The sequence below is a fragment of the Sturnira hondurensis genome, unplaced genomic scaffold, assembly GCF_014824575.4.
Source record: "Sturnira hondurensis isolate 20B ecotype Veracruz unplaced genomic scaffold, ASM1482457v3 Scaffold0021209, whole genome shotgun sequence".
In the NCBI taxonomy this organism is placed as follows: Eukaryota; Metazoa; Chordata; class Mammalia; order Chiroptera; family Phyllostomidae; genus Sturnira; species Sturnira hondurensis.
Genome location: NW_028093840.1, coordinates 325690 through 350849, shown reverse-complemented (window position 1 = coordinate 350849; position 25160 = coordinate 325690). Strand labels below are relative to the sequence as shown.

The 25160-nt window shown below is 37.1% G+C and overlaps 1 protein-coding gene across 1 annotated transcript in view; it reads right to left on the bottom strand.

The window, feature by feature from the left end:
• Window positions 1-25160, bottom strand: part of RP1 (RP1 axonemal microtubule associated) — a 301141-nt gene that overhangs the window by 119843 nt on the left and 156138 nt on the right. Inside the window, exons 19-20 of the mRNA XM_037031824.1 lie at window positions 21339-21538; window positions 15437-15523 (exon numbers count right to left, since the gene is read on the bottom strand). Coding sequence (XP_036887719.1) covers window positions 15437-15523; window positions 21339-21538 — 287 coding nt within the window. The remainder of the gene's footprint in view (window positions 1-15436; window positions 15524-21338; window positions 21539-25160) is intronic.

The following is a 25160-nucleotide window of genomic DNA, read 5'->3' as shown; positions in this document are numbered from 1 at the left end:
AGATGAAAATGTGCAAACCTTTACATCAACTGCATAAATAATTCATATTTACCTTTAGCAAGCTTATATATAAATACATTCACAAATATAACAGATTAATATAAAATATTCTACCAAATTTGGAAATATTCATCTCTCTGGACTACATCATGCCTAATTTTTATAGAAATTAGATGGAAAATTCAAGAATACTAAGACCTAGAGACCAGTCATACACATTAATATGCTTTTAAATTCAAATTAGACATAATGCTAAAGTACAATTATTTTTAGCCCTCAGCCTGAAGTTTGGAAATTTTGGTTGCCTCAGTGTTCCTGAGACTCTGAGCCTGGGTTGCTTATGTGGCAACTGAAGAAACAGAAGTGGTAAATGAAGAAAAGCAAAGTGGCATGTATTATAGCTTGTCAAACTTTCAGCAGAGACAGAGTAAGAGGGTATTTAATCTTTTTATTTCCCTCTCTGAAGTCCATTTTGACACAAATTGCCTTGCTTTATTTGAGACAAAAAGAGATAAGTTTTTCCCTAAGCTATATAGAGGGCCATACTCCTCAAAAGAGCAAGCAAACGAATCCCTAGAAAAAAGAACCAATAATGGGTGCTGGGGAGTTTTCAGCTTCCCCAAGCACCTGCATTCAGATGACCCCAAGAAGTGGCCCACAGACGCTTGGTCTCCTTGCACTGACAATTTCTACAGTGAATGTTCACTGCACTGCACTAGGCATGGTTGGGAGTTTAACAAAAAGAAACTGTCTCTACATCAAGGAGATTTTATAGATTATCTGTGAAGTGTAGATCCAAAATATTTTAAATACACAAGATTATATTATAGCAGCATATCAATGAACATGTTGATGTAGACTAAGTTCTGTGGGAATTTGGTATAATGCAAAGATTAGGATATAATAAGAATAATTTTGGATGGAATCTAGTAGATGATTCAGATACACAAGGTTTTAAGCATGTGAATGGAAGTCTTCTAGATTCTAGACTTAAAGCCCTCCCTGTGATGTATACAGTTTTTACAAGGTCATTCTATGTAAAACTCCAAAAGGTTTTTCCTCTGCACTAAATTCCCTCCCTATGTAAATTTGTAAGAAGCGTCTGGCTTATGAGGTACCACCATTCCTTTATCCTTAAAAGTACCCACTGATGAGAGAATCTTAATCTTTTTTCTGAAACAGCAAAATCCTACTTACTCCACTAGAAAACCTTTGGGGTGTTGACTCTAAATGAGTTCCATTTACGTGCAAAGTCATGATGCCTCAAAAATTAAAAAATATATATAAAAATCTAAGTTAATTGGTGTATTCATTTAAGTAATTAAGAGTTATAGCAGTGGTTCTCACCATGGTCATGTGGCTCAGAAGATAGGAGCATCATCCCATGCACCAAAAGTTTGAAAGTTCAATCCCTGGCCAGGGACCATACCTAGGTTGTGAGTTTGAACCCCAGTCAGAGTATGTATGGAAACAAGCAACCAATCACTGTTCCTCTATCACATCAACATTTCCCTCTCTCTCTCTCTCTCTCCTTCCTCTCTCAAGAACAAAACAAAACAAAAACATATCCTTGGGTGAGGAAAAACAAGATCTATTGCAGTAGTTTACAAATAAATGAGATTTTTGCCCCCCCATCCAAGGAAACATATGTCACTATCTAGAGACATTTCTGGTAGTCACAATTGGAGAAGTGGGGAAGGGTCTATTGGTATCTAGTAGGCAGAGAACAGGGATGTTGTTAAACATCCTACGATGTATATACCCACCCCCTTCAACAAAAAATTATCCAGCTCCAAGTGTCAACAGTGCTAAATTTGAAAAATCCTGAGATAGAATATAGATAGCTCAATAAGTAAATAAAGTGATATAGATATATAGATATATATTTATTGATCTTACCTTTAGTTGTGTTTATTTGTTATTATGTTTACAAAATATTTAATTATTAAAGTGATAAAGGGGTTCAAAATTCCCAGAAGACCACAACGTACATAGCAGCTAAAAGTAGGACTACATGAAGGACAAATGGAATAAACCTGGGTTTGGATCAAAAGAACGTGATTTATGTCCTGGTCCTGCTACTTAGTAGCTGTATGATCTTGGGTAAAAATGTTACATGACCACCTGTGATCTTTAGGTCCTTCAGGTGTCATTGTACTTGTCTGACCAAGCTGAATATGGAATGTTTTAGAGCAAAAGTGCTTTATGTAATAAAATGAGATTGAAAACATGTTATAGGAAATACAAATAGATTATTTCCCAAACCAGAGCTATCCCAAGTGTGGGTTGTGACATAACCAGGAATACTGTGAAATAGATACATTTTAGAATATCTGATTTTCCCAGTTGACAGTAAGAGGGTGGTATGTGTGTCGTGGTGTCAGACCACCCTTTTTAAAATCTATGTGATAGTTATGCGATATTAAAAATTGTTTATCATCAATTCAAAAACCAACTTCCATATCTTCACTTGGGATAATATGATGTTCTTTGCTGTGGTAAAGGATTAAACGTGATGATTTATACTCTTGAGTACTCAATAAAAGTTTGTTGCTAGTGGTGGTAATAGTAGTAGTATCAAAATTAATCACAGAAATAAAATCAGAATTCTTAACTGTTATTTGGGATTGCTTGTGGTTCCTCACTGCTAGAGATGGCATAAGGAAAATTTGAGCCAAATGCTTGGTTTTTCTTTTTTTATCAAAGAGAGATATTCTATTCTAAATCCCTGAGTCTTTGGCAGAATGACCTGGACAATTTAGGATGACAGAGAAAGTCCCCCTTTGCCTCTCCCCCCACTAGGCCAGTCTGCAGGAACTTCTCCTGCTACCTCTCTTCTGAACCGTACTCTGAATTCTCTACATTAGTCAAGAGGTTCATAAACAAAAAGCAAAACCTGGGTCCAGATCTTCCAACACTATTTGTTGAAGAAGCTATTTTTACTGCACTTTATGCTTCTGTTCCCTTTGCTGAATATTAATTGACCATAGAGACTCAGGTTTATTTATGGGCTCTCTATCCTGTTCCATTGATTCTGTGTCTGTTTTTATTCTAGTACCAGGTTGTTTGGACTACTGTGGCCTTGTAACACAGTTTAATATCAGGTTTTGTGATCCTTCCAACTTTGTTCTTCTTTCTCAAAATTGCTGCAGTTATTTGGGATTTTTTATGGTTCCATGTAAATTTTTGAAATGTTTGTTCTATCTTTGTCAAATACGTCATTGGTATTTTAAAGGCATTGCATTGAATCTATAAATTGCTTTGGGTAGTATGGACTTTTGATGACGTTAATTCTTCCAATCCATGAACATGGTATATGTTTGTATATATTTGTGTCTTCCTTAATTTCTTTCTTCAGAGTTGTGTAGTTTTCTGAGTATAGGTCTTTTACCTCCTTGGTTAGGTTTTTTATTCTTAGGTGTTTATTTTTCTTGTTGCTATAGCAAGTGGAATTTTTCCCCTGATTTCTGTTTCTGATATTTCATTGTTGGTGTACTAAAAATCCCTTTGATTTCTGAATATTGCCTTTGTATCCTGCTGCTTTGCCAAATTCACTTATTAGGTTGAATAGTTTTTTGGTGGAGTCTATAAGGTTTTCTATGTACACTATCATGTCATATGTAAACAATGATAGTTTTGTTTTCTATTTACCAATTTGGATGCCTTTTATTTCTTTTTGTCTGATAGCCATGCCTAGAACTTCCAATACTATATTGAATAGACATGGTGAAAGTGGACACCCTTGTATTATTCCTGACCGTAGTGGGAGAGCTCTTAGTTTTTGCTTATTGAGTAGGCTGTTGCCTACAGGTTGCTCACACATAACCTTTATTATGTTTAGTATTCTCCCTCTACCCCACTTTGCTGAGTGTTTTTTCATAAACAGATAAACACCCATCAGTAAATGAATGGATCAAAAAATAATGGTACATTTGCACAATGAAGTACTACTTAGCAGAAAAAAAGAAGAGGCTCCCACTGTTTGCTACAGTATGGATGAAACTGGGGAGCATTATGCTAATTGAAATAAGCCAGGCAGTGAATGACAAATACCATACGATCTCACCTATAAGTGAAACCTAATCAACAAAACAAACTAGCAACATAACCAGAGATGATGAAATAAAAAACAAACTGACAGTAAACATAGGGGAGGGAGAAGAGGAATAATTGGGGGAAATAGGGTAAGGGTCTTCAAAGAACATATATAAATGTCACATGGACAAAGCCAAAGGGGATTGAATTAAGGTGGGAGGTGGGGATGGGTGGGGAGGTAGGGAGTGGTTAGGGGGAAATGGAGACAACTGTACTTGAACAACAATTTTTAAAAATGTATAAATAGCCCTGGCTGGTGTGGCTCAGTGGATTGAGCGTGGGCCTGCGAACCACACAATCGCAGTTCGATTCCCAGTCAGGGCACATGCCTGGGTTGCAGGCCAGTTCCCAGCAGGGGACTCACGAGAGGCAACCATACATTGATATTTCTCTCCTTCTCTCCTTCCCTTCCCCTCTAAAGATAAATAAATAAAATGTTTTAAAAATGTATAAATAAATAAGCAAATAAATAAATAAAAGCCAATACCCTAACTTCAAAAGAAAGAGATCTTTCAAGTCTATGAGAAGGCAAAGCCAAGCCATCTTTTAACCTTTCTTTTTCACTTATCCCATCCCCTTCCATAGAGCTCCCCAATACTTTTCGTCTCTTACATTCCTAGTCGTATAATCCTCGCATACTTTTTTCTAAGTTCCCATTCTGACCATTTGTAACATCAGGCAGGAATACATAAGAGAAAGGAGGTCCATTTCTATAAACTTCTATAAACAGGGACTATCACTGTCCTAACTCCCCTCCATGGGTTTACTCTTCTGCTAATGTCCTCTCTACTTAGCATTTCAGAGATGGCCCTGTAGCCTTTCCATACATGTCCTTAGTGCCTATCTTTCATGCCAATCATGGCACCCAAAGGAGTAAGAATCAGGTCCAGGAAGTTCAGAGAGAGAGCCATCACTGCGGCTGGAACACACCAACCAGATCACAAGAGCAGGGTGGCCGGCTGCCCACCTCCTTCGCCCAAGCTCCACATCTTTCTTTCCTGCCTGTTAGGACTGAGACTAAATGTAATTGAGAACCAACAGTAATTACAACCACCTACATTTATATTCTACTTTGTTCTAGGAAACACTCCTAGCATATATTAATTCTAAATTTATCTTAACGTTTCTTGGAGGAGAAATGATATAAAACCAAATCAACAAAAAAATTCTGAGAACTAAACTTGTCACTAGTTGTCTGTTGGTCTCTGGATATAAAAATAAAAAATGTACCTAGGATGAGAAGAGTTGAGAAAATGCTTTTAGAATCCACTCTAAAATATCATAGTTCTGTTCTATAAAACAAGAAATGTGTAATACTTCTATTTGTATTATATATTTAATTTATCTAATACTTAAAAAAATAACAAAGGCAAATGGTCACCAATACATTTATTGGGCACTCATTGCAGGAGTATCCAACCTGCAGCCCATAGTCACATGTAGCCCCGTATGGCTATGATTGCAGCCCGACACAAAATTGTAAATTTACTTAAAACTATTTTGGTTCACTAGTTTTCACTAGTGTTTGTATATTTAGTGTGTGACTCAACACAACTCTTCCTCTTCCAGTGTGACCCAGAGACACCAAACAGTTGGATATTCCTGGTAGAGTATTTATTATACTAGATTTGGTAGTTAGGGCAGGTTATTAATACTTTCTTTTTAGACTTGGAAATATAAAAATAAAAGAAAATTTAAGTGTGTTTTCAGAGGATATTCTAAGTGTTCTTACAAATAAGGTACAAAGTCAAAGCTTGACTCTAAGTCTACTTATTTTTTATACTATTCCTTATGATAACACCCTATTTGCCAGAAGTACTATACAAGAATGATCAATTACAGTATTTACAATTGACTGAAGAATTATCAAATGCAAGATTTTATCTTTGGTTCAAATAAGCTGGCACAACTTTTAAAATATTTGTGTAAACTGCTGGAGTCTTTTGAGATTAAACACCAGACTGGAGATTTTGTGAGAAGAAAAAGCTGGTACTTCCTGCTGTTCATTGGACTAGAAAATCCTCAAAAGCAAACTATTTTTCTTACTGCATATCAAAACTTGCTTTTTTACCCATGGTTCTTTCTAGAATCCTGAAAGTAAGCTGTAACTAAAAATAAAGAGAACTACAAACAGTTACAAGATGCTTTCAAACTTCAAAAATAAATAAATAAAGTAATTTCTAGTTTAGCTAATCCCAAAACGGCCTGAAGCTCATTTCAAGCAGGTCAGTATATCAATGAGATGTAGCCGTTTAAAAATAATAAACGCACCGAAATCTATTTCTAACTTCCATTTAAAGGCTCAAAAGAATCAAGAAACTTGTAGAGAGTTCCTATTCTATTTGAGTCAATTTATCCAAGTTATGCGTAGTCCAGACACTTGGAGAAAACCCTCGGCCAAGAGTTAGGGAGGGGTGTTCTGGCCTTGAATGGGCCAACTCTGTGTGAATCGGCCAAGCCTCCAAAACTTTCCAGGCTTTGTTTCTTTCTCTGCCACCCATACACACCAATGCTTCTCTATAGTGTTACCTCCCATTCCCTAAACACTCAGCAAGGCTCTGTGATGTCCCTTCATTTTGAACTCATACTTTACAAAGTATATTATTCACACATATTATAAAGACTTGTTAAATATATTACACTTCATTAATTCATTCTCCAAATACTTACCTAATATCTACTATATACTAGGTACTATTCTAGGTGTTGGGATTACAACACTGAATAACACAAAGTTTCTGTTCTCACATTGCTTAGCTTCTAGTATCCACTAGTCAGTAAACAAAAAGAAATGTCAGACAAGGGATATGTTATAAAGAAAAGAAACCAGGCTGATATGATCAAAAGCAACTAGTAGCTTACTTCAGATTGTGGCAAAAGCCACGGTGAGGCAGGATACCATGGTGTCTTGGGCATAAGGGGCAGAGGCAGAGTGGTTTGAAAAGAGGTCAAAGAGGTGGGCAAGAGACAGACTAAACAGGTAAAAGATACAATCTGATTGGTGTTTTTAAAAGATAAGTCTGGCTGCTCTTTAGAAATGGGATAGTAAGAGAAAAAATAAAAGACTCTGAAAAATTATTTTAGACTTTTTCAATAAAGAGGAGAGAAAATATGGCTGCATGGACTAAAGTGATGACAATATATTGAGGAAAAAACAGACTAACTCAAGATATTTTTAAGTGATAGTGTCAGCAGGAGATTTCTGAGTGGTTGGATTTTGGAGCTTCAGGAAATAAAAACAATCCAGAAAAAATTATAGAGCTCTGACTTGATAACTAGGTAAATGGAGGTACCACCTACTCAGATGACAAATATTGAGGGAGCAGCTGATTGGGTTGGTGCTACAAGAGTTTTGATTAAGTTCTATTTAATTTTTTTTGCTTTTATATTCACAGCTTGTGGGATAGGGCAAGTATTGCTGAGCCCTATTTTACTACAGGGAAACTGAGAAGAAAAGTGATTAAATGACTTTTTAGAAATTAAACATCATTCACATCCTCTGATTCTAAGCCTAAAGTTACTTACCTCAATTTGAAATAGTCAAAGTAAATATCAGAGAAGAAAATAGAAACTCCAAGATTAAAAAACAATATTTAGTTTTACATGATAGTATTTGCCAAACTAGATTCCTGTCTTCCCTTTTCTCGATATTCACTGCTTATTACTATATGACTATGTTCCATTATAGCCATTTTATTTTGGGCCATATTAGTGGAATCAATTCAGTGACTCAGATTAATAACTTATGTCAGTATTTTGGAAGCTAGCTAGCACAATTGGTTAAAGTGTATTAATGTGGCTTTCAATAGCAAGTCAGACCTCCAAAAAGATACCTAAAGTATGATCAAGAAAAAACAATACTTTCAAATGTTGCATAATACTAGACCAACAGCCCCAAATTGCCAGAGCATTTGAAATGGGGCAGCTATTCCTCGATGAAAAACTAAATGTTAAGAAAAAATGTTTTCACCGATTTTAACTTGGGACATCAGGAATCATTTTAACAACTACTTGTGAAACTGGCTTCCCCCACACAATAGCATCCCATAAGGACTCTCACTGTTCATCACAAGAAACTCATTGGGTATAAACAAGACATCACCTATTGTGGGAAATCCTCATGGTGTACATTCTAATAATGTAAGACTTTCAGATTTTCCTAGTCCATAAAAGATATCCTTTGATCATTACAGAACCAAACATTTTCTTTTTCAAAATGGTATTTCCTTTTCACTTTCATATTGGGGCATCATCTAGCACACTTCTAGACCAGTGATTTTCAATCAGTAAGCGGCAGCACTCCGGCATTCTTCAAGATTTTTAAAATATGCCATCCCTGATTATTTTAGTCAGGGACTTTGACCTTTTTTCCCCTTAAATTGTCAAACAAACAAATAAAGAAATTATACATGACCATACCCTCCTGGTGTGAGTAAATTAAAATTATATCTACTTTTTGTCAGATGAGTAAAAAATATTATTTTGGTGTGCCCCATAATTTTACTAATTAGATTATAGGTGTCATGAGGTGAAAAAGGTTGAAAATCACTGTTCTAGACAAAAACAACCCGAAGCCCTAACTTTTGCTTTAGCTCTGACACAGAGCTGTGAAATGTGATATCAAAGAGTCAGTATAGCTGAGAAAAAATGCACTGATATGAAGCTCTAAAGCCAAACCTTCCTTATGTTGAGATAGATGTGGAAAAAGAAAAAGGGTGAGTTTCCAAAATTATTTTTTCATTAAAACATACCCTCATTTTCCTCCTAAAATAAATAAGCAAATAAAATGTTTATAAAGCAGCAGTGTCTTTTTCATATAAAATATTCAGCACTTGCTTTTAATTTCCTAAAATAACAGAAGCAGCTTTAGAACTGGCTTCAGTAGAAACTTAAGTTTGTTTGCTGAGCTCCCCCTGCTGATTTACAGCTGTGAGTACTAGCTGTTTCACCAGAATACATTACCGTGAAAACTCACTCTTGGTTTCTTAGAAACCTAAAATTCTTGAATTATTTTAAGAAATTTTAACCAAGTAGTTCAATATATGTCCTAAAGATAGATGAATACAACAGACATAGAATGGTATTTACAATGTCTAAATGAACACACTGAGGTTATAACACCTCCATCAGGTTACCCAATCTTTCTGCTCAGAATCTGAGAGAATGAAAAAAAAATCAATTTACCTCTTTCAATAATTCTTTTGAAAGGCAGACATAGTGAGAGAGGCATTTTCACTAAGATATGACAAAATTAAAACTTGAAGGAGGATTAAACCACTAGTTTATAGTTGGGTTAATTATGGAATGAACTTTTGGAAGACAAGAACTACATCTGAGTCATGTTGGCAAGCTCAGACTTCTAGCAGAAACTCCCACATAGGGCATGCTCTAGCAGTACTTGATGAACGACTCTGACAATGAGTACGACTGTGTACACCTCTATGCTTCTGTGCTATTTGTATTTTAACACCCAAAGCCATGAAGGATTGAACCGTTGCTCTCTTCCTCCCACCCAGACACACTGAAACAAAAGGAAAATTATCTTGATTCTGATCTGTCTTAAAATGTGGAATTAATTTGCCTAGAACCATACTAGTCCCAGTAAGAGAGAGAAAAAAGTCCTATAAAAAGGGATATATTGATTAAGAGGAATATATAAAAGTTATAAAGACTACTGCATTGTTCTCCTGGGCAGTGCATATAGATGAGCTGAAATTATCTGGCATAGGGATAAATTTGCAGTGCAATTGAAAAATTGGGAAAAGAAATAATAACTAAAATTTAATTATCAGACAGAAGATGGTAGTCATATACCCAGAATTCTTTATGTACACCTGAGAAGACATGGTCATAAAAGATTTGTCAGTGTATTTATCTACTGACTTTACTTAAACAAGGTCATATAACTTGTATATGACAAATTCAACTTGAGTTGGGTAGCTCAGTTGGTTAAAGCATCATCCCAATATGCCAAAGTTGGGGGTTCAATCACTAGTCAGAGCACATACAAGAATCAACCAATGAATGCATAAATAAGTGGAACAACAAATTGTTTTCTCTCTCTCTTTCTCTCCCCCTCTCTCTCTCTCATATCAATGAATAAAAAATAAAAACCATTCAAAAACAAGTGATCTGCTTCAGCTTTGCAAGTAGACATTTTCCCTCTCATTAAGGAACAAAACATTATATATACATACATACATATATATATACATATATATATACACACACACACATATATATATAATTTTACAGTATTTCACAATAATTTATGTGCAGCACTGAAAACAGAAATATACAATCTTCAAAACACTTTCCACTCACCATCTCTCCCCACTCTACCCTTATTCACACATCTCCACTTTTTAAAGTCCTTGTGGAAAAACCCTTCTAAGTTGCCTTAGGACACACATGTATCTTTCCTATTAGAAACCTACTGTCATTAGAGCCTGAACATGTAGCTCAGCCTTTGTGGGGGTGACTTTGTCCTCAAGTCTCCCCATCAGCCACAGATGAAAGTAAGCACTACCAAGAAATGATCTGCTGGGGAGGAGAGGTGGCCAGTTTCTCAGAGGAAAAAGGCCAGGAGCCCCTTCCTCCAGGGGCTTTTATTGGGTTATAATACACAGGAATACAGGCAGTAAGGATCAAACAGTAGATAACATTTCAAAGAAATCTGAGGGCTTAGTCTGAGTCAGTGTCTGTCAGGAAAGGGAGTTTGCAGAAATTATGGCAGACATACTCATTTCCTGCTTGGACCCTTAACATATGAATGAAAACACTCTTAGCAAAGCAGGTTTCACAGGATTTTTAGGAATTCTTTCTTATGCCAGATTTCTCACTGGATACCATTCTAGCAAGGCAAGGAGCTGCACCCTTCCCCATCAGGATTTCAGGCTTAAGTGGATTAGAGCCAGGAAGTGCTTTTCCCAGAGGACATGGGGACTCAGGCTATGCCACATAGCTGGGGGGCCAGGGTCCATTGTTCCCTCTTAGTTGTAGCCCCCCGAGTCCTTCCATGATGGCCTCCGAAGTGATCGAGTCTGCCTTAGGTTGCCCCTCTCTCTGTGAGGAGTCTGACCTGTCATTGATTTCTGACCATGCTTTGGGGGCAAGGGGAGGAAACTGAGGTAGCATTTGCTACCAGAGACAAGCTTTGTCTCCTTGTGGCTTGCTCATCTTTAGCTATGGGGGGTAGTTACAATTCCTGAAACCAGGAAGAGTGGTCCCCAACAAGCTTTTAATTGCCCTCTAATTATTTCATTTTCTACTTTTTAATTTTTTTAAGTCTTTACCTAAGGATATGTCTATTATTTGAGAAAGGGAAAGGAACATTGATTAATTGCCTCTCACATGCACCCCACCAGGGATTGAGCCTGCAACGTAGGCATGTGTCCTGACTGGTAGTCAAACTCACAACCTTTTAGTGTAAGATGACACTCCAATTGAGTGTCATCTGGCCTATGTTTGCTACTTTATTTTTTCTTTACCCAAATCGAAAGCAGAAATCATGGTCGATTCTAATTTTGTGTCCTTGCAAAGGCTAAGGACAGAACAATGACAAGTTCATTTTCTCTTGCTATATCATCATAACCCAATAATTCACTTTTCTAGGTTAAAATGTTTCCTTGGGATCACATGTTGATCACCTCTCCAGGAGCTCTCCATAGCCCTGGAGAGCTCAAAAGAATGGATCAGCACATAAGCTAGTCATTTTCTAAATCATATAAACCCTTATATGCTTTTTAACTATTATTGGATTCATACAAACATCAGTCATACTTCCAGATGTGGAACTATTATATAACTTAGTCAAAGATGGCCTCTGTATATTGTCCCTGAGTTGATTATTTCTTCCCAGAAGAAAGAAACCCATTAGCTTAAAAGCCCACTGGCAGCAATCTCAAATTTACAGCTTTAAAAATAGCTCATATGACAGCTATATGAAAAATGCTTAACTCTACTAGCTATAAGGGAAATGCAAATAAAACCACAATGAGATACCACCTCACACATGTTATAATGTCTATTATCAATAAGGTAAGAAATAGCAACTGCTGAAGAGGATATGGAGAAAAGGAACTGCTGGTAGAATGTAAATTGGTAGAGTCACTATGAAAAACAGGCTATGGATTCCTCAAAAAATTAAGAATAGAGCTGCCACATTATCCAACACTCTCCTCCCTCGGTATCTACCTGAAAAACCTGAAAATATTTCTTCATAAAAATACACGTATCTCTATGTCCATTGAAAAATTATACACTGTAGCTGAGACATAGAAACAACCTAAGTGTTCTCTAATGGATGATTAGAAAAAGAAGACATTGTTACATACATGCAATGGAATACTACTTACTCATAAGTAAGGATGAAATACTACCATTTGCAACAACATAGATAGATCTTGAAAGTATTAAGCTAAAGGAAAAGACAAGTGCCATACGATTTTACTCATTTCTATGTGGATATAAGACAGAAAGCAACAGGGCCTCTTGTCAAGATGGCAGAGTAGGTAAATGCTATGCTTGCTCTTTCCTCCCAGGGCTATATCAAAATTACACCTAAATTGTGGAATAACCACACTTGACAACTACCTGAAGACTAGGTGAACAGAACTCCTACAACTAAGGATATAAAGAAGCCATGTCAAGACTAGTAGGAGGACAAGAGATGCCAAATGGGCTGGGCCCATTCCCATGTGTGGCAGTTAAGAACTGGCAGGAATATCTCATCTGCACAGCAACCCCTGAAGAGTGAGGATACAAGCCCCACACTGGGATCCCCAGCTGAAAGCACCATGCTAGAAAGAGAATTCCTCTCTAGTGCTGGGAAGAGAAGCCCTCACCATACCTGGCTGTGAAACTCAACAGGAATTTCATGCAGGTGAGATAGGGGGCTTCTGTAGACCTAGGCACCCTTTTAAGGCCCAATAACAGACTGACTTAGTCACAAATATGAGCATTAAGCTCTGAGAAGGCACAGCAGCTCAAAAAGTGCTAGGGATACTGGGGAGGAAATCAATTATCTGATTTCAGGGCAAGTATTAGAGGGCATCTCTCTCTAGGAATAAAATGCCAGTAGGAGACATTGTCTCACTGTTAGGCCTTCCCCCAAGCCAGACTATAGGCACAGGCAGGAGCCACATCTAAAAGTCCACTAACCAGGCTAATACCACTCTCATCCCACCCTGTTGATTCTCTGAGACCCTGTTCCAGCCATTTCACACACCTAGCCCTAGCCTAGTTTCAAGGCTAAGTCATACAAATGGCCAGCTGGAGCATGCACTGTAGACTTTCCTAAAATTTCTCAAAGGTCCACAAATTGCAAACAAGAAGTGGCTGCTCTCACAATGCCTCTTGCTAAGTGGCCCCAAGCCCAGCGCTAATTCAACTGGCCTCAGTTCGTAGCATAACCACTCCAAGATATAACTGAACTAGGCCTGCCAAGAGGCCCCAGAATCAACACATCTGGTGGCAGGCTTCAGATCACAAAGGAGCATCATATACTTAGCATCACAAATGATGCATACAAAAAATAAACTTGGCAGACATCAGAGCCTCACTAAAACAAATCCAACTCTATGTGGTCAACCCCTCACAATAGCATTCTACTATAGTCACAGCTGGTTTTGATAGTCAGTAAACCTGAGGGTCAATATCACCCACCTATATGCCATCAGGAACCAGGGCTCAACTACAACAGAAAGGTGTACACAACCCAAACTAGAAACACCCCTGGAGAAGCCAGCTCAAGCTAGCAGAGAGACTGTTCCTCTGGACCCAACTGGAAAACTAATACATAAGGCTACTCTACTGGCCTGGGACACAGAGAAGCTTTACACAATACATAGAAACAAACACAGGGAGGCTGCCAAAATGATGAGGCAAAGAAATATGTCCCAGATGAAAGAACAGAACAAAACTCCATAAAAAGAAATAAACAAAATGGAGACAAGCAATCTAGTAAATGCAGAGTTCAAAACACTGGTTATAAAGATGCTCAATAAACTTAAGGGAGGCATGGATGAACTTAGTAAGAACTTCAACAAAGAGATAGAAAACATAAAACTAGAACTAGAAACATAAAAACAACATAAAACATAAAAATGGAAGTAAAGAATACATTAACTGACATGAAGAATCAACAGTGGAGTTGATGCATCAAGTTAGAGCAGAGGATCAAATCAGAGAGTTGGAAGATAAGAAAGCAAATAACACCCAGTCAGAAAAGAAAAAAATAACACCCAGCAAAAAGAAAAAAAATCCCCCAAATAAGGATATATAAGGAGCCTCTGGGACAACTTCAAGTATATCAGCCTAGGCCTCACTGAAATGCCAGGAGGAGAAGAGAGAGCAAGGAATTGAAAATCTATGTGAAAAATAATGGTAGAAAACTTTCCCAACCTGGTGAAGGTAATAGACATAGAAGTTGGGGAAACACAAAGTTCAAGATGAACAAGATGAACAAGATGAACCCAAAAGGGCCCACACAAGCACACATTATATTAAAAATGCCAAAGGTGAAAAACAAAGAGAGAATCTTAAAAGCAGAAAGAGAAAACAGTTAGTTACCTGAAAGGAAGCTCCCATAAGACTGTCAGCTGATTTCTTAACAGAAATTTGGCAGGTCAGAAGATATTGGCAAGAAGTATTCAAAGTGATGAAAAGCAAGGACCTACAACAAAGATTACTCTACCCAGCAAAGCTATCATTTAGAACTGAAGGACAGATAAAGAGCTTCTCAGTCCAAAAAAAAAAAAGTAAAGAAGTTCATCACCACCAACTAGTACAGTATTACATAAAATGTTAAAGGGCCTTTTTCAAGAACAGTGGGAAAGATAAATATATGAATAATAAATTGGCAATAAATACAAATATATCAACAAATCTAAAAATGAAAATAAGTGAATAAGTGGAATAGAAACATATTCACAGATACAGAGAACATTGTGATGGTTGCTAGGTGGGAGGGGGTTGGGGGGTAAGTGAAAAGGGTGAAGGGGATAAAAAGCAGAAGTTGATTATTACAGAATAGTCACAGGGATGTAAAGTATAGCAGAGGGAATATAATCAATAATATTCTAATAACTATGTGTGATATCAAATGGGTGCCAGATTTATTGAGGTGATCACTTAGTATGTTACATAATGTCTAATCAGTGTATTATATACCTGAAACTAATATAATATTGTATGTCAACTGTAATTGAAAAATAAACAAGATTTTAAAATTTTGTTCACATTAATTATAAAAATTAGGAATATGTTATCTTTCTCATTGGTTAAGAATCATGCTTGTGTTTTTCACATTAACTATGAAGCCCAAAATATAAAACATTACCCTCTGCAAATTCCACTCAGGCTGCTTGCTGGTTCCATCATGTCCTATTCTTATTTTATATATCTCTCCAATGTCTCTTATTTCAACCTGAATGAAATGCAAAGAAGAAAGAATTAGCAGAATGTTTAAATTAAGCACATTAATTTTTTTCTTTCTATAAATGCTTTTTTTGTTGCTGTTCCTGATAGTTGAAAAGTTTTTAGTTGCCCTTATAGAGTCTAGAAGTTAATCCCTTGCAAGAAGCTACCAGTAGATTCCACAGACATGAAATATAAGACCAAAATATCATGAGACACGACTAAAAATATGCAGAAAGAGTCATATGAAAGAATAGGATAAAGAACAGACATATGTTCAGTTCTCTGACAACCACACATTTCTCACTGGAAACCAATGTCTTTTGAGCTGAGTTCAATGACACAAAGATGAGTTTTAATTTTAAGAAGAAAATAAGAAATTTTCATCAAAGCTAAATTCAGTTAGTTCTACAAGCTTAAGAAAAAGTACCAATGAGTATAGAATTTCCTTTTACTTTAAAAATCCTCTCACTTGACTCATAGGCTAAGGCAGAGATGTTGAAAGTTCAAGGAAGAGAAGCAAATCTGCCCACACAGTATGTATACTTGGCTGGTTTTTGATATGACCCAAGAATATTTGTTAACCTAGGCAGCATTGTGGAAAATTGACTTTGGAATCACTTAGAGTTCAATTAATATCCTGGCTGTTGTAATCTGAGTAGAACATGGTGTTTTACATCTCCAGTCCTCTATTTCTTTACCTGTTGAATGGACATAATGTCTACCACAGAGGGTTTTTAGTTCAACAAAAATTGTTTGTTTAACATAATAATCTAAGTATTATGCAAGTTCACTGACATACAAAGATGAAAATAAAGGCATAGCTCTTAATTTAGAGATATCATCTAGTGAGGGAGATAGATTTATAAGCTGAAATTTTCCATATAGTAAGATATGGCCAGGACACTGAACTGTGAGGTGTCCTAGCCATAGGTGAAAAAAGGTAGAATGCCACCTTATTATTTAATAGTTGAAGTGAGAGTAAAGCCATCAGAACTCCTCTGTCTTAACACTTCCCAGACTTAAAAATTCTCTTAACTGCTCACTGCTACACCACCATCGCTTTCTCCCCATGGACTATAGAGCAAGACCAGGCCTGTGGCTATTGTGACACCAGGTCAGGAAGGAATATGCTAGCACTGCCTGAGAGGCAGGAACAGAGGGCTTTTAATCCCCTAGGGCCAACTTCTCCCAACTTTCTTACACCCAGAGCTGGTATCAGTGGAAGAACTCAAACTAGCTATTCTAGCAGACATAGTAAGAAGTTCTCCCATTGTCTGGGCCTCATTTCTCTATGAAAGATAAACCAACTTTTAGATGTACTATTTTTATATATTAGCATGTAAGTGTAAACTTTCTTTTTCTACACATTCTAAATTAAAAATAAAAATTAAAGAATAACTAAACAGCCAGGTTACCAAGTATACATGACTTCATGCTTATCTGCCTTTTACTCTGGAAAATGAAACTACCATGCAATGAGCTCAGCTATGTGCCAGCTAGGGGGCAAGTGCCTGACATGCACTTTCTCTTCCAATCTTCACAGTAGCCCTGTGAAGTGTAAAGTTTTTTAAAGAGTCTGCTTTAAAGAATGAAGAAACACAGAGAGAACATCTGGCCAAGATGGAGGTATAGGTAGATCCACTTTGCCTCCTCACACAACCAAAAGAAGGACAACTGCAAATATAAAAGCAAAAAATAACCAGAACTGTCAGAAAATTGAACTGTATGGAAGGAAGTCCCACAACCAAGGAGTTAAAGAAGAAACATTCATCCAGACCAGTAGGAGGAGTGGAAATGGGCAGGCCAGAAAGAGAGGACTTGAGGGAAGGTAGCAGCTGGAGGACCAAGCTGAGGTAGGTGGTGGCTGGCAGTCTGGGCAGTCCCACATTTGCTTGTAGATAAACTGGGAGGAACAACTGGAAAGAGAGATAGACTTCGAAACCCAGGATTCCAGCACAGGGAAATAAAGCCTGAAAACCTCTGACTAGAAAAACCTGTTTCAGTTGTGGCAGTGGGAGAAACTCCCAGCCTCATAAGAGAGTTTGTTGGAAAGACTCACAGGGTCTTAGGATGTACACAAACCCACCCACCTGGGAATCAGCACCAGAAAAGCCCAGATTTGCTTGTGGGTAGTGGGGGGAGTGACTAAAAGCCAGGAGAGAACTGTGCACACAGCATTGTTCCCTCTCTGACCTGCCCCCCACATATAGCACCACAATGCAGCAACATGGGTTGCCCAGCCCTGGTAAATACCTAAGGCTCCATCCCTTACTATGTAACAGGTGTGCTGAGACAAAAAATATGGCCCAAACAAAAGAACGGATCAAAGCTCCTTGTAAAATACAACTAAGTAATGAAGAGATAGCCAACCTATCAGATGCAGAATTTAAAAAAACTGGTAATTAGGATGCTCACAGAGATGGTTGAGTATCATCCCAAAATAAAGGAAAAAGTGAAGGTTATGCAAAGTGAAATAAAGGAAAATGTACAGGGAACCAACAGTGTTGGGGAGGAAACTGGACTCAAATCAATGGTCTGAACCAAAAGGAAGAAATAAACATTCAACCAGATAAGAATGAAAAAACAAGAATTCAAAAAATGAGGAGAGGCCTGGCAACCTCTGGTACAACTTTAAACATTCCAACATCAGAATTGTAGGAGTGCCAGAAGGAGAAGAGAAAGAAATTGAAAACTGATTTGAAAAAATAATAAAGGAGAACTTCCCTAATCTGGCAAAGGAAATAGATCTCCATGAAGTCCAGGAAGCTCAGAGAGTCCCAAAGAGTTTGAACCCAAGGATGCACAAACAAAGGCACACCACAATTACATTACCCATGATTAAAGAAAAGGAGAGGATCTTAAAAGCAGCAAGAGAAAGGGAGACAGTTATCTACCAAAAAGTCCCCATAAGACTACCAGCTGATTTCTCAAAAGAAACCTTGCAGGCCGGAAGGGGCTGGAAAGAAGTATTCAAAGTCATGAAAGTCAAGGACCTACATCCAAGATTACTCTCTCCAACAAAGCTATCATTTAGAATGGAAGGGCAGATAAAGCGCCTCCCAGATAAAGTTAAGGGAGTTCATCATCACTAAGTCCTTATTTTATGAATTGTTAAAAGGACTTATTTAAGAAAACGAAGGTGATAAAAAATACGAACAGTAAAAGGACAATAAACTCACAAGTATAAACAACTGAACATAAAAAAAAACTAAGCAAACACCTACAGAAGGAACAGAATCACAGGATGGAGATCTCATGGAAGGTTATCAGCTGGAAGGGGAAAGGGGAGAATGGGGGAAACTGTACAGGGAATAAGAAGCATAAATGGTGGGTACAAAATAGACAAGGGGAGGTTTAGAATATAAGAAATGGAGAAATCAAAGAACTTATATGTAGGACTCATGGACATGAACTAAAGTGGGGGAATACTGGTGAGAGTGAGGAGCAGGGTAGAGTGGAATAAAAGGGAAGAAAAAATAGGACAACTGTACTAGTATAATCAGTAATTATATTTTAAAATGAAAAAAAAGGTTAAGTATTTTGTCTAAGGATATGCAGATGGCTACATAGCTGAGAGTAAAGTAAAATTCAAAACCAAGCTTGTTTGACCAGAAGTATCCCACTGTCCTGAAAAAATGGCTATGTGCTCACTCCAGGATTGGAAAAAAGAAGAAAAAATGAAAGGCTAATTCAGAAGTGGCAAATGATGATGGTGAAAAAGAACAAGGGAGTCAATGCCCACAGAGGAGAGTGTAGATAGGAATGAGATGGCTAGTCCTAATTTGGGATTATCATATATCAAGAGGTCCCAGTTGTACTTTGCCTTAAACTCTAGACTTGTGCTGCTCAGACATTAGTGTATATAAAAATTACATGGAGATCTTGTTAAAATGTAGATCTAGTGTGGGGCTTAAGATTTGGCATGTCTAACAAGTTCCCAGGTGATGTCCATGCTACTGGGGTCCACAAGGCACTAGACTCCTTAGGGCTTTAATACCCATCCTTGATCTCTACCATTAAAGTAGCAGCTTAGAACTGCAGAAGTCCCTGGCCTCACTCCACAGTAAATATGAGAAGCTAGAGGAAAACATGTGCTGATTCCATTGACCAGGATTGAGAGAGTCTTCAATAATTGTAATGTTCATAGAGCATTTCCCATCTACCAGATACAGTGCATATCACCTACATCCCCAGACACTCTTTTAAACTTACAACAAGCCTTTTTAGTAAGTATTTTACTTCCCCTTTTTACCAAAAAGGAAATTAAAGGTTAGTGAAGATAAGCAAATTGTTCAAGGTCACAGAACTAATGAGTGGTCAGTTAATCTGGCTTTGAACCTGGTCTCTATGACCCAAGACCTCTGTTCTTAACAATTTACTACATTTCCTGTAGGTCAATAAGATTTCTAAATGTGTGTGTGTATCTATATATATATATTTCTTTTTTGTCATCAGACCACTTTGAAATTTAGAAAAAAGAAACACATATAAATGCCTCTATCCTATATAAAAAAATAATAATGTGGCCTGTGGAAAATAAGTGATATATCCAAGGTCACATAGTGAATATATTGGAGAGCTAGGACCCCAATCCAGCTTATGTGATTTTTAGTCTAGTGCTATAACTGGGATTCTCATCCTTGACTTCATTTTAGACTGCTCTTGGGGAGCTTCTAAAAACCTCAGTCCCCAGCTTGCACCATCGACAAAATAAACCAGACTCTCTAGACAATGGAACCAGGAAACAGTAGTTTTTAAAGATCCCCAGCTAATTTGAGTGTGCAATCAACACTGAGAATCTATACTATCCTTTCCAAAACTGGACTCTAGGTAAATTATTTCAGAAAACCTTTGACAGGATTTACTACCACACAAACACATATATCATAAGGCACAGTATGGATCATCGTAAACCTCTGTGGGGTGGCCTAGTGTTCTAACCATAACATATGTATAGTCAATTCTAAACAATCTTTAAATCATCTTTTGAAGTGCATATCTGCATTGAGCGAAAGTGTTCCTTCACTACTGCATGGCAGCTTTTTGTACTAAAATTAAATTATCTCAACAGTAATATGTCAGGCTCTGTTCTGAAGATGCAGGAACCATGTGTGTGTTAGAGATTGGTAGGTCCTGCAGCTTCAAACAGCCTTGGCTTCCAGGTGACTTGAGTTGGCCTCAGTCATTCTATACAGTCTTATGCTCAGAAGGCATATTCTCCAGGGAGCACAACTGATGTTTAACAGCTCTCACCCTGTGGGGGTGGGGTGAATTAGTGAAGTGGAATGTAATTGTCCTAATTAAAGTCTGTCCAAAGCCCTGAGGAACTAGGAAGCAACCAGCAATCCTCAAAACAATGCAGCTCAGTGTTTTCTGATGCTAAATAAAGGAAATAATCAAGTAGGCATGGACAAAGCCTCAAAATATAGCCTCTGAAGATGTCAAGAAAATGAGTTCACACCATACAGCTCAGCTGGCCAACATTTAAAGTATACAAAGAAGTGTTTTCTTTATCAGAAGAATCTCTAAATCTGGTTATAATTTGAGTTGAAGTTGATGATGTATAAGGGCAATTTCAAACCAATGGTCTAAAAAATGTCTTTAAAAAACAATTTCCTTCTACAGCTTTCTTTGTTTGCATAAGATATGTTAGAAAAAAATGTTTTCTTTAATGATTATAATAGGCATTAGGATAACTTGTGGGAATTCTAATAGGCTTACATATTTGTTTTACACAGGACACACACACACTCACATCATTGCGTATTATAGAACTACCTTTGAAATGTTCAAAACAGTATATTACTGTTGATATTGTGTACCTGAAACTCATCCTCCTGTCTTGGAAGGAAGAGCTGCTCTGGGCTGTCCTTGCTAAGACTTATTGGTCCAGTGACTCCTTCATCTCCATACACCCAGAGTGTGACGTTGGCTTGAGTCCCTGTGTCTCCCGTCAGCACTAACACCTTCCATTCATCTTCTGACAGCAGAGTCTTGGTGCTCTGGGAAGGTCTGATTTCTTCTATGGGGGGAAAAAGCATTAGTGGCAGCTCAGCTGCCATATCAGGCTGACAGAATCCTTTGTCATATGGAGTCCAAGGGCATTAAAACAGAGCGGGGGGAGAGGGGTGATTAGGGAGGCACTGAACTGCTACAACTCCAGAGAGTTGATTTGTGTTCATCTCCTCATAGCAAGGTTCCTGTCAAGTGGAACAGAGCTACTGAGGAAAATTCAATTAGCACAATAAACAGCTGAAATGCCTGGCAATCTCTCACTTATCATCAACACTTCAACCTGGATGCACGCTGGAATCTGCAGCCTGTGTCTACAGATTTGTCATAAAGCTGCGTGCTGGGTTTATGGATTTTTAGACAGAACTACTGCAATGAAAAGCAAAAAGAAAAGTGGAATTAAAACACACCTTCAAATGAGATGTAAAAATAGCTGTTTGAGGAGAGAGAAAATTTTTCTGAAATAGTCCTGGGGTAAAAGAAAAAAAGCACCCTACTGGAAAGAGCAATGAAAGGATTTGGAACCACAGACAGAATTTTCACAAATGCAAATGTTTCCTGAAGTGCTTAGAGCAGGTGAGTGTATCGGGGTAGGGCCCGCACAGCAGTCACAAGGCAGCCTCCATCAGATAGGAGGTACCGAATAGCCACTCCTTGTTTGTAAGGGATGCTTATAGAGTGAAGTTCCCAGCTTACTGTCTTCTCTGCACTCCTTTTACCCTTTAGCTTCCTTAAGGAGATGAAATACTGAGAGTATCTCCTAAGCTACTCTTCACTGGTTGTCTAAATTGCCCCAACAACTGCATGTTAATTCCTAACTGATATTTCCAGGTAAAAATCTATTACATACTTAGGTGATGAGATAAATTTCCTTATATCAAATGGTTAAGAGGGAGCCAAGACTCTTTCTACATTTAATTCTCTATTTTGAAACAATACGCAAACTCAGGAAGAACCTAGGATCTTAGGACAGCATCAGCATCAGCAATGATAGCAACAAATCCAGCAAATAGATAGTTATTTCCTGTTATAATAAACACATTTTAAAATTTAAATAAAATACTGTGCCCTAAAACTCTGCATTCTAAAAACTTACCTTTATTTTTCAAAGTTGCTTCCTTTCTGCTATTGTAGATAATTTCTATCATTATAATTGTAAGCATTTTTCTTTCATTATAATAATAATCACCATTTATTAAGCTTCTAGTATGTGTTAGGATCTATGTTGAATGCTTCATATTAATTTTTCACCCATGAAGTAAGTCAAATTATGTTGTCAATGTTGAGATGAGAAAAAGAGACAGAGGCCAAATAATATGCCCAAATCATATAATAAGTAAATGATGAAATGTCTATTTTAAAAACTCAAATATTTTATGTGAATACCTGAGTACCCTAACTGCCATTTCTGGTCAAGCACAATCAGAATCCTGGCAAATACACTTGGAATTTCTTTAGAGTCCAGACAACAGTGTAATCTCTATTGATAGAAACTCCATGGCACATCCATGAGTCTGTCCCAGCAAGTAACTGGTGATCAGTAGGAAACTCTTTAGGATGCTAATCACCTACTTAATGTCTTATAAATATCTCACTCATCTAAAATGATCCTTTTTACTCAATTCAAGAAAACTGTAATTTCCTATTATTTTCTGAGTATTCTGTTAGGTTCATTGCTCTGTAAATATTAATGGCAGAGATTACAATTTTGAAAGATAAATAATGACAGCCTCACCTCTGGACACACACACACACTACCTAGGACAACAGGCATAGATATTTGAATTTCAAACACGCAAACTTATGCATAGGAAACAAAAGAAATATGACAAAGTTCAAATGTAGCAGAGAGGCGGGAGTGCGTAACTGTGGAAGGTGGGAAGGAAAGGCTCTTAGAGGGAACCACAGTGAAGAATGAATGAATCAGATTAGATTAGAAGAATGAATCAGATGTAGAAGAATGAATCAGATTTTTTCAGAAAGTAGAAAGGAAGGGTATTTCAGATAGAGGGAACAGCATGTCCAGCATGTACAAAGGCTTGAAGTAGCAGGCATTACGGAAGAACTATACAAAGTGATATGTAATTGAACATGACAGAGATCAAAAAAGGCATAGGGTCTGTGCACAAAAGTGGGCTCACCCTTGTGCTTACAACTGGGAACAAGTCAAGATTCTATATTCTGGTGTGATATGTGACTGGAGTATTAGAAAGATGTCTGAAACAGGGTGAGCTGTATGCAGCAGGGAAAGACTGAGACAGGAAGGCTAGTGAACAATGTACAATGGACACATTAACCCTGGAATGGGGTCAAGACATGACGGTTACTTGGCTTTAGTTTTGGGGAGGGTTCAAATACAGACACATGCATGTATGTGTGTGTATGTGTGTGTGTTTAGCTTGTTTGATTTATTCAGCAAATGTGTGGATGGTCTCTAAAGCCTCATCTTCCTGCTCTAACATTTCCACAAACATAACACATTTGCACAAGCATAACACATCATCAAGGTGGCCTCATGTTACAGAATTCATGGCTTAATATTGTATAATCTATAATATAGAACAATATATTATAGTTAGCACTGTTACCAATTAAATATGAATTCCATCTAATGCCCTGATCATTTAGAAATAAACCAAAGTCCATTAGTTTCAGATCATAAATTTATCCATTTGAGAACCACAAAGGCAGTTGCTTTTGCTGACTAGAGGTTTAAAATATTCTAAGCTGGGTGAATATCTGATGTGAATTCTGAATTAATCATCTGAATCCTTCAGGGTTTCCTAAATAAAATCTATGGTACTTAAAATTTATTCAGATGACTCAAAAATGTTCTTAATGATGATGACAGAACACATTAATTAAGCACCACTCAACTTGACTCAGACAAAATGAAATAAAATAAAGCTAAGCTACCTTTGTGTTGTTGATCTCCTAAAGCTCTGAAGAAAGAATGTAAATTACACACAGAAATAAACAAAAATTAGTTCATTCTATAATTCATTAGTTGATCAAAATTGAGGTCAACTAAAGGCATAAGTTACTATCAGAGAGTCTGAGCATCAAACACAAATTGTATAAACTTTTGTGTGATTTTCAAGACAATATTTAAGAAAGCTAATTTATACTAAAATGTAAAGCAGAAATTGGAAACAAATGTCCCTTAATATTTGAAAGTACAGTGTCATAAAAATATCATTATTTAACACTAGCTATTTTAAATATAAAATCATCTGGAAAAAGTTAAGAAGTTAAAGCATTTTCTCTATAGGTATCATATAACGTAAAAGTCTATTTCTAAAATACTAACATGAATAGTCTCATTTTATTCATGAGTCTGTCAGTTTCTTGATGTATGGTATAAGTAGGCATTTATGTAGAACACCAGAAACACAAATATAGTAAAAATAGCTAACAAATAGAAATTAAGATGAAATAACCGAGGCTATCTCAACATGCTAGAATGTTGTACTGATACCAAGTAGATAAAAAAACCTAAGTTATATCAAGGTAAATATCTGAATTTAGTTCAAAAAATCAGTTACATGTTTTTTGTAAAAAGATACTATGAATATAATATTCTAATGATCTTAGTATATAGTAAGAGTGCAATAAAGATGCCTAAAACATGT